Source organism: Chamaea fasciata, unplaced genomic scaffold, assembly GCF_029207755.1.
Source record: "Chamaea fasciata isolate MVZ Bird 193981 ecotype frontalis unplaced genomic scaffold, bChaFas1.0.hap1 SCAF_14, whole genome shotgun sequence".
Classification (NCBI taxonomy): Eukaryota; Metazoa; Chordata; class Aves; order Passeriformes; family Sylviidae; genus Chamaea; species Chamaea fasciata.
The window spans coordinates 7,874,330-7,887,685 of NW_027094099.1; the positions used below are offsets into that span (position 1 = coordinate 7,874,330).

The following is a 13,356-nucleotide window of genomic DNA, read 5'->3' on the forward strand; positions in this document are numbered from 1 at the left end:
TTTTTTTTTTTTTTTTTTTTTTTTTTTGGTGTTCATCTTTTCTAATTAACCAGACAGCTCTGATAAAATGGCTTTCCCTGGCAATTGTCCTTCAATCTGTACCTTCCAGCACCTTAAGGCTACTGGTTTCTTACTGAGTAGCTTATTTATTGTTTCCAGCTCCTAGGATCCCTGTCTGATTCTCTCATTCAATCATGACTATACAAGAAAGGGATAACCTGCAAGAAAACTATTCCAGGCTTCTTAATCTTGAAAGATTAGACTGCCTCGCTGGACAGGTAGTCATAAACAGTACTGTTTATATTATGTTTATGCAGAGAGGGTGAGAAGTCTACACAACCAGTTTTGTTTGCCCTTCTACAATTCTACTCAAGGGTTCTGAGACAAAGCTGCTTTTCATCCCAGTTCTGAAGGTCTGTTAGACCAGTGCTGTTTCCAGATCGTACAGGGAGGAAAGATATTGTATTTCCAAGAAAACTGGAGGGGAAAGTGTTAAGGCACAAATGAGGATATTGCTATAGATATACCATACAGAGATGTTCGCATCCTAAAGATTTTATCTCTGAAGAGATCATTGGACTTGTTTGGAATGTATGTAGGTAGGATTGAATTGTCTTCTGGCCCATTTAAGTGTTCACTTTTACCAAATTACTGCTGACTTCTCATCTGTATTACATAAGGGCAAAGCATCCATCACTGGTACCTGTAAGGCTGCAACATGAAGCTGAGATAATTACAAATAGGAAGCCTTGTCTTCAGGAGATGGAGGGTTTGCCAAACTGCATTCTCTGGCTTGTTATTAATTCACTTCTGCCATTTTCAAACTTCCATCTCCTTGTAGTGTGGATGGAAGAAATTGTATGGAAGATGATTCTATGAAAATCTTCCATGTTCCACTCCAGATTATTTTCAGAGTTTCTATAACTGACTGATCCCAAAAGAATGAATGTTGAACATTATTTTGTACTTTTAATATGGAAGTCCCTAAGTGAATTGAATGATTCATAATTTCTCTTTCACTGATGTCCTATAAATGACACACCTGTCCTACAGCACATGCTCTATGGAATGTGTGATATTGCTCACTTCTTATTAGTACACACAGTAAATTGAATACATCATCCAGAGACTGAAGTTACATTCTGACATACTGGTCCATTTGTGCATGTTTGAAGGTATGTATCACAGTAATGTAGATAAAGCAGTAAAGTTCTGATATAAACAAGGAGAAAATCATTGCTCTGAAATGAGCAATGTAACAAACAGTGTAAAGCTGTTAAGTTCTGACTTTGGTTATACCAACTTTGATGCTGTTATTTTTCAGCTGATAAATATTAAGAAATAATACTTTGAGTTTAGCATAGTATAGAGAAGTAGGTAGGTTAAAGTGTAAAACACTAAGTAGTATTTCTTATATAATAAAATATCCAATGTATTCTTTAAGTCTTGATACAGAAAATTTCTTAAAATATAGTGTCAGAAATAATGAAATGAATGTTTCAGTTCTGGAAGTAATTTTTTTTTTTTTTTAATGAAATCTAAAAGCATCAAAGTTTGACATTCAGTTCCTGAACTATGATAACTTATCTCATACAGCCTCATTTACAACATTTGATTGTCTGTTGTGATCCAGTCCCACTGCATGTTGAATAATGTATAGATAAGGAAGGTGTGTCAAAGTGTCTTTCTCAAACAATTTTAAATGTGCCCAAGTGTAGCTGTAGTGGTGCAGAGGTACTCAGGCAGTTGAGTGCATTGAGAGTAGATTTTAGGAACAGCCTCATGATGGCACTGTTTCTTCTTTACAGAAGTTGTTCCTCTCGAGCTGAAGTCTGAAGATGCATAATGCTTTTTGAAACGTGTGTTTTAAGTTCAGTGAAATGAATAATTTTCAGGACGATGTAGTTCCAGTGACAGATAGTTACAGTGACATGTTGACGAGCTGTAATGGCAGCATACCTACAATTTGTTGCAGGCCATAGCTGGTCTTAAAGTCAGGTTGGTTGCAAGGCAGCAGGGTGTAATTACCAAAACATAAAGAAACAGATACTGTATGTCATCCCCTGCTAATGACTACATTTTCTTACCCAGCAATCTGTAACAAAAAGCTTTATAAATGACCAGACTGCACTTAAATACAGCACTAAAGAAAAACTTGGTGGCACAAAATTATTCCAGCCAATTGAGTGGAATTGACAGAGAATAATATGAAGTTATCTTTGGCAGGGAGATGTGTGTTTGGAATGTCACTAGTGGACAGTGCATTGAGAACGCAAAGCTTCCTTATAGGCATACAGCAATCCATGTAAGTAAAGCAACTTTTCATGGGCTCTCTTCATTACAAGAGTTTTGCTTTATTAACGCGATATTTTTCAGAAACAGTTTTAAATATATAGCTCGTAACATAGGAGAAAAGACCCTGTCACAACATAAGTAGTTACTGTTTTTTTTCTTCTAAGAAAATAGTTGAGACTTTTTTGTTCCTCTGAATTCCTTAGTCAAATCAGACTGATTACTTTTAAGCTGCAAATGTTTGAAATGCAGTATTGATTAACTTACTGTTTGTGCATCAGGTAGCCAAGTGAAATGGTCTTAATCTTTGCTCTTGTCTTGTTGAAATTGCGTGGAAGCTTCAAGTTTGATGTTGGCTTTTTCATGACATTTTAAAAGTACAGGTAATCTCGCCAAAGTTATCTGTGAGGCAATATGCTAAAAGATTTATTTTTAAACTTTGAAATGGTTTTGGTGCTGAAATCCTGAGCTCCAAAAGACTTTACCCCATTTTCAAAAATACGCATTCATTCATTGCAGAACTTTAGAACAAATCCCTTATTTTCAGAAACTTTGAATATTGTTTCAGATAATTTCATGTGTCTGGTTGAAACTGTATCCAGGTAAAATAAGTATCTATGTTTTGGAGTGTGGGAGAGTTTGAAATACACATATGAGTAAGATTTGGGGGGGCAGCATCTATGGATTTGATTCTGGGACACCGCTTATTTCTGGATATGTAAGCAGAGTAGAAGCTCAGGGCTCCTGTATTAATTAAAATGCTGTTTTTCGTCAGTGAGGACGTCTATGGTGGAATTAAGGCTCCAAATCATGGATGTCTGAGCCTTCATGTAACTCCAAAGCACAGCCAATTTGGAATCCAAAATTTTTAAAGCGTTCGGAAGAAAATGTTTTTCCTGACAGTTCTTTTGTTGATATGAGGAGATCATTGTTAATTGTAAAGGGAAGAGGAAAAAGCTTGGATATATTGCCAACAAAAATCATGGAAGATTAACTTCTTAATTATTTTTTACACCTATGTATGTGTATAAAAACATAAATTAAGAATTATTCTACACTTTTATTTGTTCATACACTTAAAGCATATATATTCCTTAAATGGATGTATATACACAAACAAAGCAATACTTAAGTAATAATTTGAGGTGCAGTATAACCTGCTGTGTTTTAGTGCCTAATTAGATTTTAATAAATGAATTTACAAACAGGTTCTGCAGGGAAGTAGGCAAATCTGGCATACCTGATTAGCTGATAATCTGTACATTTTTTGTGAATATCAGAGGCAGAATATTCATTCTTACCCTAAAAATAGGTATAGCAAATACTTGTAGAAAATATGTATTTCCTCTCTATTAGAAGTGAACTAAACCTAATTGTGGCTAATAATTATTTTTTGCTTAATAACTTGGGCAAGATAGCTAAAGGAAAATAGGAACATCTAACAGGAAAATTTTCTTAGGAAAAAGTAGGTGTTGTTAGGAGGAGAAAGTATTCTTAAAATGCAGCCTTCAGATAGTTATAAAAAATTGTGATTTTCTCTCTGTGTGTTATGTTGTATATTTTTTCTTGTTGCTCTGTGGGGGAAGGTTGCTTGTGCTGGAGTTAGTGTTTGGTTTTAGTTGAACTACTAACCTATCTGCTCTAGGAGGTTCCTTTTGTTCAGTGTAGCCGATTTAGCTATGAATGGCAGATGTCAAGTAGAGCAAACTGAATATTTGCCATTTGAAATGAAATTTAACACCAGGGTCAACACTTAAACATTTGTGAATCTTAGCCAGTGTGGAGTTTTCTCAGAGGAATTATTGAGTATAAAAATCCTCTATTTCAAGCTTTATTTTATATTAATAGTAATTGTAAATCCTAAGCATTTCTGCCTCTGTTTATTCATGGTAGCTGTAGTTCTATTTGTCTTATTTCCAGTTATTTATGCTACTTTTATTTTCACACTTCAGTTGGTTGACTGAAAAAAACAAGAATTATTATATAAGCAAAGCTGTTCAGAAAATTTGTAAATGAGGAGCAGTCTTCTTGGGTTTTCTGATATTTTTGTCTGACTACATGATTGTTCCCTTTATTTTTAGGTTAGTATTACATGTAAATCCACTTTGAGGTGGCTGCTTATGCAATTATAGAAATTGTTTACAATTACAGCTAGACATGCAATGCAGGTGTCCTTGCACATATAAAACACCTAGCATAAAAGAAATCCTCAGTCACTTTGTACTCTGGCTCTCTTCCTTTGCTTTGTGTTTTTGTTGTTGTTTGTTTTTTTCTTTTATGTGATTGCTGAAAAAGAATTTCCTGAACACTAGGGCATTTAATGTCAGAATGAAGAATATCCTATGGAGTAGAAATCCTTGCTGGAAAGTAATCAGAAATCCATTATGAATAATTTAATTATGAATATTCTGCATTTTCACCTGATTTTTCCTTTTCGTGCAACTCTTGATGTCAGGGGCTTTATTAAATGTTTGGAGAGGGGCCTCTCAGAGAAACAAGTCTCAAACTCCTTAGCAATTTATAGGGAAAATTAACACCTGACTTTCTTCCAAAAATTACAAAAATTGTAGTATTTAGGAAGGACAGGTGCTGCTTTCAGTCTGAAGCACCTTTTAGTAAGCTGTGTGACTTGCTAGTGTCACTAGCAGTATTGTGTACGGTTTCACATATGCCTCAGATTTGTTGGTGATGCTACAAGTGTTGATTATGACATGTTCAGTGTGAAAAATCTGCATGCCATTTGTGTATCTCTGCGTGCTGACTCTCTGCTTTCCACTTGGACAGTATTACCACTGCTCATTCCGAATGACAGGTGAAGGCTGGCTTCTTTGTTGTGGAGAATATCAAGATGTTCTTATTATTGATGCTAAAACTTTGGGTGTTCTTCACACTTTATCATCATCTCAGTCTTCTGATTGGATAAACTGTATGTGTATTGTGCACTCTGCAAGAATTCAAGGTAAATGTTTTAAAGATATTTATGTAGGAAAATTAAATTGTGATAAAATATTTCTGTATAGATGGCATGATCCTACTTGATTTAATATCAAATTGCTTCACAGAGCTGTTATGTAGAAGATGTTAATGTTTCATTGATAGCATGAGGTGTTTTTAAGACTCCTAATATTTGCCTTGTTTTTTAAATATGTTTTTTAGAGGGGAAAAAAGCTTCTATACTGGCTGTAACCAGCTCATTTCTTGGATTTAAGTAAAATAAGTTTTGTTATACATCAGAGACATTAAAGGCACAATACCACAGTTCTGTGCCTTCTGTTAATACTTTATTCACTGTTTGCTTACATGTTTTGTATGTCTGTATATCATTTACTTATTCCCCTTTTGCTCACACATTTTGTATTTCTGTATACAATTTCCTTTTTTTTGTATAAAACTGATATTTCATCCAAGCAGTGTCCTGTAGAATCCTTGTTTTAGTCCTGACTTGGTAGGTGCTGTTTGAACTTGGCTTCAAGTTGACTATCTCACTGTTAACTTTTCACAGAGGACTCTTTGGTTGCAGTGTCTGTAGCTGGAGCTCTCAAAGTGTGGGACCTGTCTTCATCTCTGAATAGCATTCAGGTCAGTGTTAACATGTATGTTCTCAAGTAAAAGCTACATTGAAGCAGAATATGAATAAATTTAGATCTTCTGGATGTGTATTAAATGGATTTTATTACTTTTGTTACAAAATTCTGAGAACACATAGCATTATTTAAAATTGGGCCGTTGGACAGCTTTTGCCTTGACAACTGTAATACCTTTTGGCCAGACTTCTTGTCTTTTCATATTCCAGGATGCTTAAGTTTCAATGCTTTCCTGCTATCCTGATAATGCCTTTGAACCCCTTCACTCTGTCCTTTAAACTAAAAGCTCTTCAATATTGGCCTTTGTACTCCCTCTTCACCCTTGTTATTCTCTTCAAAATGGTCCTTTAGGTTTTGTTTTCCTCAGTCTGCTTTTCACAATGCTGTCTTCATTTGGAAAGGACTCTTGCTGTGTCAAGTGTCCTATTTTTCTGTCTTCAAGCTCACTTACTCTTTTTTGTGTTAATATTCTCAGCAGCTGTCACCTTCCATAAGCAAGTGTTAGAATTGGGATGAAATTTTTGTGTTTTAATTGTACTCTAAAAGCTAGATTCACAAAGGGACTTCAACAGTAAGACAGAAATGGCAAAATATCAACAGACTTCTCTGAATGATGGTAGCTCCTCACTGCCTGACTCAACGAGCTGCAGGGTGTGGGCAGCACTACTTGTTCATGGGTAGAATCAGGCCCCTGAGGACAGTCTGTCAAGTTTGATACCATCCTGGTGTTTCTGATTTATCTGTGGTGTTTTGGAGTGGGTGCACCTTTTCAACATTCCTAGAGCAAACCCCACTGCCATGTTGTAAAAATTCTGAGGACTCTAACAACTGATTACAGATGTCAGAGGAACATATGGTGTGGTGCAGTCTTTTTACAGCCTGGGGCCACTTTTTTTGGAGGGTCTGCTGCAGGGTTCATAACAATCCAGCTAAATTCTAAAGAGCAGTATTTTAATAAATATTGTTGGATTTACTTGGAATTAACTGAAGCCACAAGATGTAAGAAAATGGCTTTCGGTTTTATAGCCATGATTCCAAGCATACATAACCCTTCTGTGAGAGGTTTTGAGACCGTTGGTATCTTGAAAAACAATACATCAGTTTTAAGTGATTTAATCAATATTTAATAAATATATTTTCAATAAAATAATTTTGAGCCTGATGACTTTAATATATCTGATATTCCCACAAAAAAATGAAGATACATACATTGTTTTTAGCAGTACATTTAGCAATAGAAAGCTATGAAAATGAATTGCTTTTATACTACCTTTAAAGGTGTTAAAAGCAAACAAGACATATGGCATCACCAGCATCTCAGACTGTCCTGGTTGCAACAAGAATGAGTGGGAAAGTGTAATATTCATCAGCTTTTCTGAATCTGATTCTCTGTTTATAGGTTGTTGTAGCTATTTTTTGACTGAAGAATACTTAGCAGATACTCATTATTGCAGTTTCTATTTATGGCCTTCCTTTGGTCCTTCTCCACATTCATTATCATTTCTTTAAGTGAGATTATGGTCTGAGCCACACTGAATGTTTACATTCTTCTGTTTACAAATTAGTTGTGAACCCTGTTGTCTTTATATTGTTAATTAAGAATTATATGTTGCTTTGAATTTTGAAAGTCTCTTAACAGAAAGTTATTTTTAGTGGGTTGTTTCTATCCTAAAATCTCAGATATCTGAAACAAATTTTATAGCTTTTTTTTTTTTCTCTGTGCTGTAAAGGAGAAACAAAATGTGTGCGAGAAGGAATCAAAATGTCTGGACTGTATAAATTGTCAAGCAGTGAGATTTTGTACTTATACGGAAAGGCTTCTTCTAGTTGTGTCCTCCATGTGCTGGCAAGTACGTTATTGAGCATTACGCTTTCTTTTTATTGTTAATTTTGAAAAGTGATTTTTACATGCAGATGCTTGTTTTTCTCCTTAGGTTAAAGAAAGTGTTCACAAATTCTCAGATAGAAGTATGCCTGTAACACTTCTTGGCTTGTCTTAACTGTGTGAAAGAGATGAGCTTTTATTTTTTTATGAATGTATTTCCACTTTAAAAGTTTAACACCAAATCGGCTGGATAGAAGAGGGATTTAAGTATTAGTCAGTTGTAGAGCACTGAGTGCATTATAGTCCCTTCCACAGTGCATTTGAAAGGGAGACAAAGATTTAAAAACCCTGTTTAAGTATGACAGAAGTACTCACAGTTGGCAAGCCTTCAGTAGCTAGGGACTTTTGTTTGTTGATGGAAGCAGCAGAACTGAAGACCCCAGTCTATATTGCTTTGTCTTGTTTTTATAATAAATTAACTAAAATTTAAAAAATATTCATCACAGTTTTAGCGAAAACATAAAGTATTTAAACTGAAACTTATTGTAAAAAATCTGTATCTTTCATTTCCAGTGCTACAGAATTTCTCTTAAACTAATCATTCAGGATTATTTTAACATGTATACCTGATTCCAACATCTCTCAGGAATGGGTCAATAATTTCACATACACCTAGGTCAACTTTGAATAATGTAGTTGTAGACTATCCTTGAGATGTCTCTTGGGCTACTTAAATTCTGTACAAAAGCATTTATAGAGAAAGTTCATGTGTAGAATGGATAGGCTTTTCATGGAAAAATATCTGTAATATGCATTGTTTTCTGTTAATTTCTATAATGAGACTATAAGACCCTAATGCTACTTTTTGCTTGGTTTTTTTTATGTTCTACTTACTGATCCACTGCCCAAACCCAGTTCAGCTTCAAATGAGTTTGCCAACACTATTTATTTATATTTTGTTGTTTTTCTGAACTTAGGTCTATGATTATTGTGATTTTTCCTTGCTTTGTACTGAGTTCTGTAAGAGTGGTCAGTGCTTTGCTGGTGGGGAAGTGCTGGCAGCTTACAGGCTTATCATCTGGACAGAAGATGGCCACAGCTACATCTACCAGCTGCTAAACAGGTGGGCTCAGATGGGAAATTCACACAAAAAGTTCAGGTATAAGATGAACTTTGGGAGGGTTACTATGGAAAATCTCTGCATGTTGCAAATGATCAAAAACCAGAACAAAACCACTTTGGCACTCAAAGATTTACCCTGAATTTGACAGCCCTCAGTCTTTGTTTGACACAGCAGGGGGCATAGGAATAAGATTAGCCATGTAGAACTTGGGCAGCTGGTGCTGTGATTTCAAAAAGTCTCCTGTAATTACTTATTTGGTTACCTTTAATTGAACTTGTGAATCTTGGATGTTACCGTTCTGCTTTTTAAAAAAATGGCTTTCTAAATCTTGTATGTTTAAAATTTCTTTTTTAATTATGCAGTGGCCTTTCTAAAAGCATGTACCCAGCTGATGGGAAGGTGCTGAAGGAAACAGTTTATCCTCATTTACTCAGCTTTACTGGTATGAAGGAAAATAAGGTAAAATCATAAGGGTTTGAAAGTTTATTTATTGTCTGTTTGCAATCACCTGAGTAATCCCAAAAGAATTGATGAATTCATCAACAGATTTAATTGTTCTATAAAAGCAATGCATAACATTTATTCCTTCATTTAGAAATTGTTACTTACAAACTTGTAAGTACTTATAACTTATTTTGTCTTTGATTTTGGTTCTATTTAGTTTTCTTTCAAAGTAGAAAAATGCCTTTATCTTCAACTATAGATCAACTGGTGTATCTTTTCTCTAATTTTGACAAAAAGAAAATTTTTTTCCAACAAAGATGTGTTGTAAAATAATTTTAGAAGCTTCTACTTTTAAATCCATAAAAATAAATAATAAAAACTCCCAACAAATAAAACCATGCCATAAAATCAAAGAGTCAACCCGTGAGCAAAATGTAAACAACTTCGTTCTTGTACTATTAAGGAATGTATGCATGTTTCAATGTAACTACTTAAATAGGTTGTGTATCCACCTGAAATTTAAGGGATCTGAATCTGAATTTTATCCAGAGTACTGCTGACTTGAGCCTTCAGAGGTATAATCACATGCAGAACTTTCTTGCACTGTGAGCACACTGATGTACCCAGAGTGCATAAAATGAGACACATGTGATTCTCTTCAGAGCTGTGGTCTTGGCTTGAAGAAGCTTCTAATTTTTAGAAAAGAGGAAGCTGAAAAAGTAGATGACCTCTGTACTTTTGTTTGAGAATTCATATTCAGCAGAGCATGTCACACCAATTTCAAATTTGAAGTTGCTTTGTAGAGAGGTATCTCAAATGGATCCAGCTGTGTTGAAAAACCTGCATCTTCACTCACCTTTTATGTAGTGCTTTTTGTGACCACGTAGAAATACATAAGGAAACTCAGTTGATTTGAAAAGTAGAAAAATTGTTATAATTATGAAGCTGGGAGATGGGGAACAGGGAAGATATGTGGTAGACCTTCTTACTTGGGCAAAAAATGAACCAGAACAAATAGAACAGATTATTCTGTGTTACTCTGGTTCTGGCTTTTTTGCTAATGCTGTTAATGAAGTTGTAATTGTTGGAAGAGGTGAATTTAATTCATGCCTGAAATTGCATTAGTTGGAGTGTTTTTGTGACAGCACAAGCCGGTTGTTAAGCAGTTTCTGAAGATATGCAACAGAAATGTATTTTTATTTGTAGCTGACTAGAAACACTGTTAAATATATACCTGTGTGAGGTTTTCTAGTGTTCTTTCTTTCTGTTGACAAATGTAGGCCCTTAGAAAGCATGTTTGTTGCATAATCCTGTGAAGCCTGACAGATTTAATTCTCAGTTGAAGGGAAAGAGCATAAGCCATTCAGCTTTTCGCCAAATGCTGTGATCTAAAAATCAGATAGGATAACTGCTGGAGGATGCCAAAAGGTCAGGAAAGGTGAGGGAAAAGAAATAGCCGAAACACATGGCTTAGCAAATATAAGGTTACAGTGGTGGTACAAAGTTCACATATACTTTCCCCCAAATATGTGCTTTTTAAAAAACAGTGGCCTGCTCTTTTTCAATATTTCAGCTTTAATATTTACATTACTGCCTGAATAGTTTTTAAAGCAGATTTGTGAGACAACCAAATCACCTGTGTGATGACCCGTTTTGAACTCCATTTTGAGATGATAAACTGAACCATTTTACAGGATAGTTAATTTATTTTGGAACTGACTCTCAAACTTCAGTGTTGTAAACAAGTATATCCAACATATGAGATAGTTGTTCAGAGTGATAAGCTTTCTCCTGAGCCTTTTTCTTTTTAGAGGAAGAAACCCTAGCTCCCCCAGCTGCTCCTCAGAATTGTGCTCCATGCTCTTCAGCAGCTTCATTGATCTTTGGAAGTGCTCCACCACCTCATGACTGAATGATGCGCTTATAAACTATTACCTGTGTAAAAGCATAATTCTTACCTTTCATTATTTGTAGTCGTGCAAGCTGTCATGGCTGAAGCTTTACTGAATTTGTTTAGATGCAAAGATTATCGATATTTCACTGCATTGTATTTTCAGCCTGATCTTGGTCCTTATGCTGGTGGAACTCTAAACCTGGGGAGAACTCTCGGTCTACTTTTTCATTTAGGATGTAGATTTAGCTAAGGATACTTGCAAAGCAGTGGTGATCCTTGAGAGGTTTATACCAGGCAGAGTAGACTTGATCTGAGCAGGATTTAGTGGCAGGTAAGAAATCAACTGTGGTTTGTTTTGTATTTTTACAGCTTTTGATGAAAAACCCCCTTATTTACAATTAATTATTACATTATTTCATCAGTTTTCTTTCAGAATATTGATTTACTATTCTTTTTCGCAGTGTCTTCCTTTTGTCATGGGCTTCATGAATGAAAGAAAGGAGCCTTTCTACAAGGTTCTTTTTTCTGGTGAAGCTTCAGGACGGATCACTTTGTGGCACATTCCTGATGTTCCTGTGTCAACGTTTGATGGTTCTCCAAAAGGTTTGGCATTTTTGGCACCTTGCTGCCACCTTTTTCATTATGTCTTAGGGTCAATTTTCATGAAAATCAACATTTTACGCTAGAAAGAGATGCTAATTTATTAGTTGTGTGGTGATTGCCTGTAGTTAGGAGGAGCAACTCAGCAACTGCTGATTTTCCAACCCTAGACTGCAGAAAGGATAAGTTAAGGGAAGTGATCATGAGATAAGAGATGTATTTTTCTTAGTCTGACTCTTTATATTTTATTTTGCATAAACAAAAAATCCTCTCTTGCCCCACCCTCTAGAGATCCCAATTACAACCATGTGGACTCTTCAGGATAATTTTGATAAGCACCATTCCATGTCAGAGGGCATTATTGATCAACTTTGTGGATCTGAAGATGGATTTGGAAGTGCAGTTGTCAGTTCCTCTGTGTACATACCTGGTCTTGATAAGCTTGTATGTGGATGTGAAAATGGGAAAATTTTTGTAACATTAGGTTTAAAAACTGCAAGAGCAAGACTTTTAGAAAGCATATCTTTTCTTAAAGGTAAGTTTTAACGATGTGTTTAGATTCATCTCAGTCAAGCACGGAAGACTTCATATTTCTGGCATCTCTTCCAGTGATCCCTGTAAAAATTCTCTGAAAAGTAGGGCTGGTGGAAAGGAATGGAATGAGGAAAATGGAAGATGATGATTTTCCTCCTACCATAGCTAATCTATTGGATCATGGCTTAGTACTACCAAGGTACTTTCCAGTAGTAGGAATCTGGGAATGGCTGTGGGATTGGATGTCCCCTAGTAGTGAGATATGTGGCATGTCACTATATTGGCAATTTTCTTTTTTTTGCTCTCTAAAAGATCATTCCACTGAAGGGAACATAAAGGGTACATCTCAGTAGTGAAGTTCAGAGTGCAGGCCTTTGTTCTCACTTTTAGGAAAAAGTCCAAAGTTCTTTGATTCCATGTAAAGTTTGGTTAAGTTTATCCTGACTTTCAGGAAATGTGCTGTAAAATATAGAACTCCTATTCTTAAAGAGCAAAATTAATTTATGTACTGTCTCGTTTCAGATAATCTATCTTATAAGGTTCTGGATGGTCACAGTAGCAGAGTCACTTGCTTACTTTATCCACATGACACATCAGTGAGATTTGATCCAAGCTGGTTGTTATCAGGGGGCCAGGATTCTGTTGTAATCTGCTGGGATATATTTACTGGAGGCATCCTACACCAGTTTAATCTGCAGTCTGGTGCAGTGGCAGAGCTCTTGCAATGCCCAGAACACTACGCAGTAAGTAAAAGCATAATAAGTCATGTATCAAAAAAAATTATCTCTCTATATACCCGTCTGTTTGTGCATATATTTACATATAAGAGAAAATAAAAAGAAAACTCTATCTGGCAATACTTAAGCCCACACCACTTTATGCTTAATTTACCTTAATTGTTGCCTTTGGAAGTTGCTTTTAATTGCAGGGAGTTGAGTTCTTTAATTTGTGACATATTAAATTGAAGTTCTAAACATTCTATTTACCATTTTTAATATCATGATTATCAACTTATATTTCAATCGGATTAACTCTTCCTCCTGAAGCTTAAAGAACATAC

The 13,356-nt window shown here is 35.4% G+C and overlaps 1 protein-coding gene across 9 annotated transcripts in view; it reads left to right on the forward strand.

The window, feature by feature from the left end:
* Window positions 1–13,356, forward strand: part of WDR72 (WD repeat domain 72) — a 103,744-nt gene that overhangs the window by 9,558 nt on the left and 80,830 nt on the right. For 8 of the 9 annotated variants that reach the window (XM_066196434.1, XM_066196438.1, XM_066196436.1 and 5 more), the window contains 9 exons: window positions 2,227–2,305; window positions 5,077–5,251; window positions 5,795–5,871; window positions 7,607–7,726; window positions 8,679–8,824; window positions 9,187–9,283; window positions 11,624–11,765; window positions 12,052–12,297; window positions 12,819–13,039. In XM_066196434.1, coding sequence (XP_066052531.1) covers window positions 2,227–2,305; window positions 5,077–5,251; window positions 5,795–5,871; window positions 7,607–7,726; window positions 8,679–8,824; window positions 9,187–9,283; window positions 11,624–11,765; window positions 12,052–12,297; window positions 12,819–13,039 — 1,303 coding nt within the window. The remainder of the gene's footprint in view (window positions 1–2,226; window positions 2,306–5,076; window positions 5,252–5,794; window positions 5,872–7,606; window positions 7,727–8,678; window positions 8,825–9,186; window positions 9,284–11,623; window positions 11,766–12,051; window positions 12,298–12,818; window positions 13,040–13,356) is intronic. The other variant, XM_066196440.1, reaches the window with a different exon arrangement.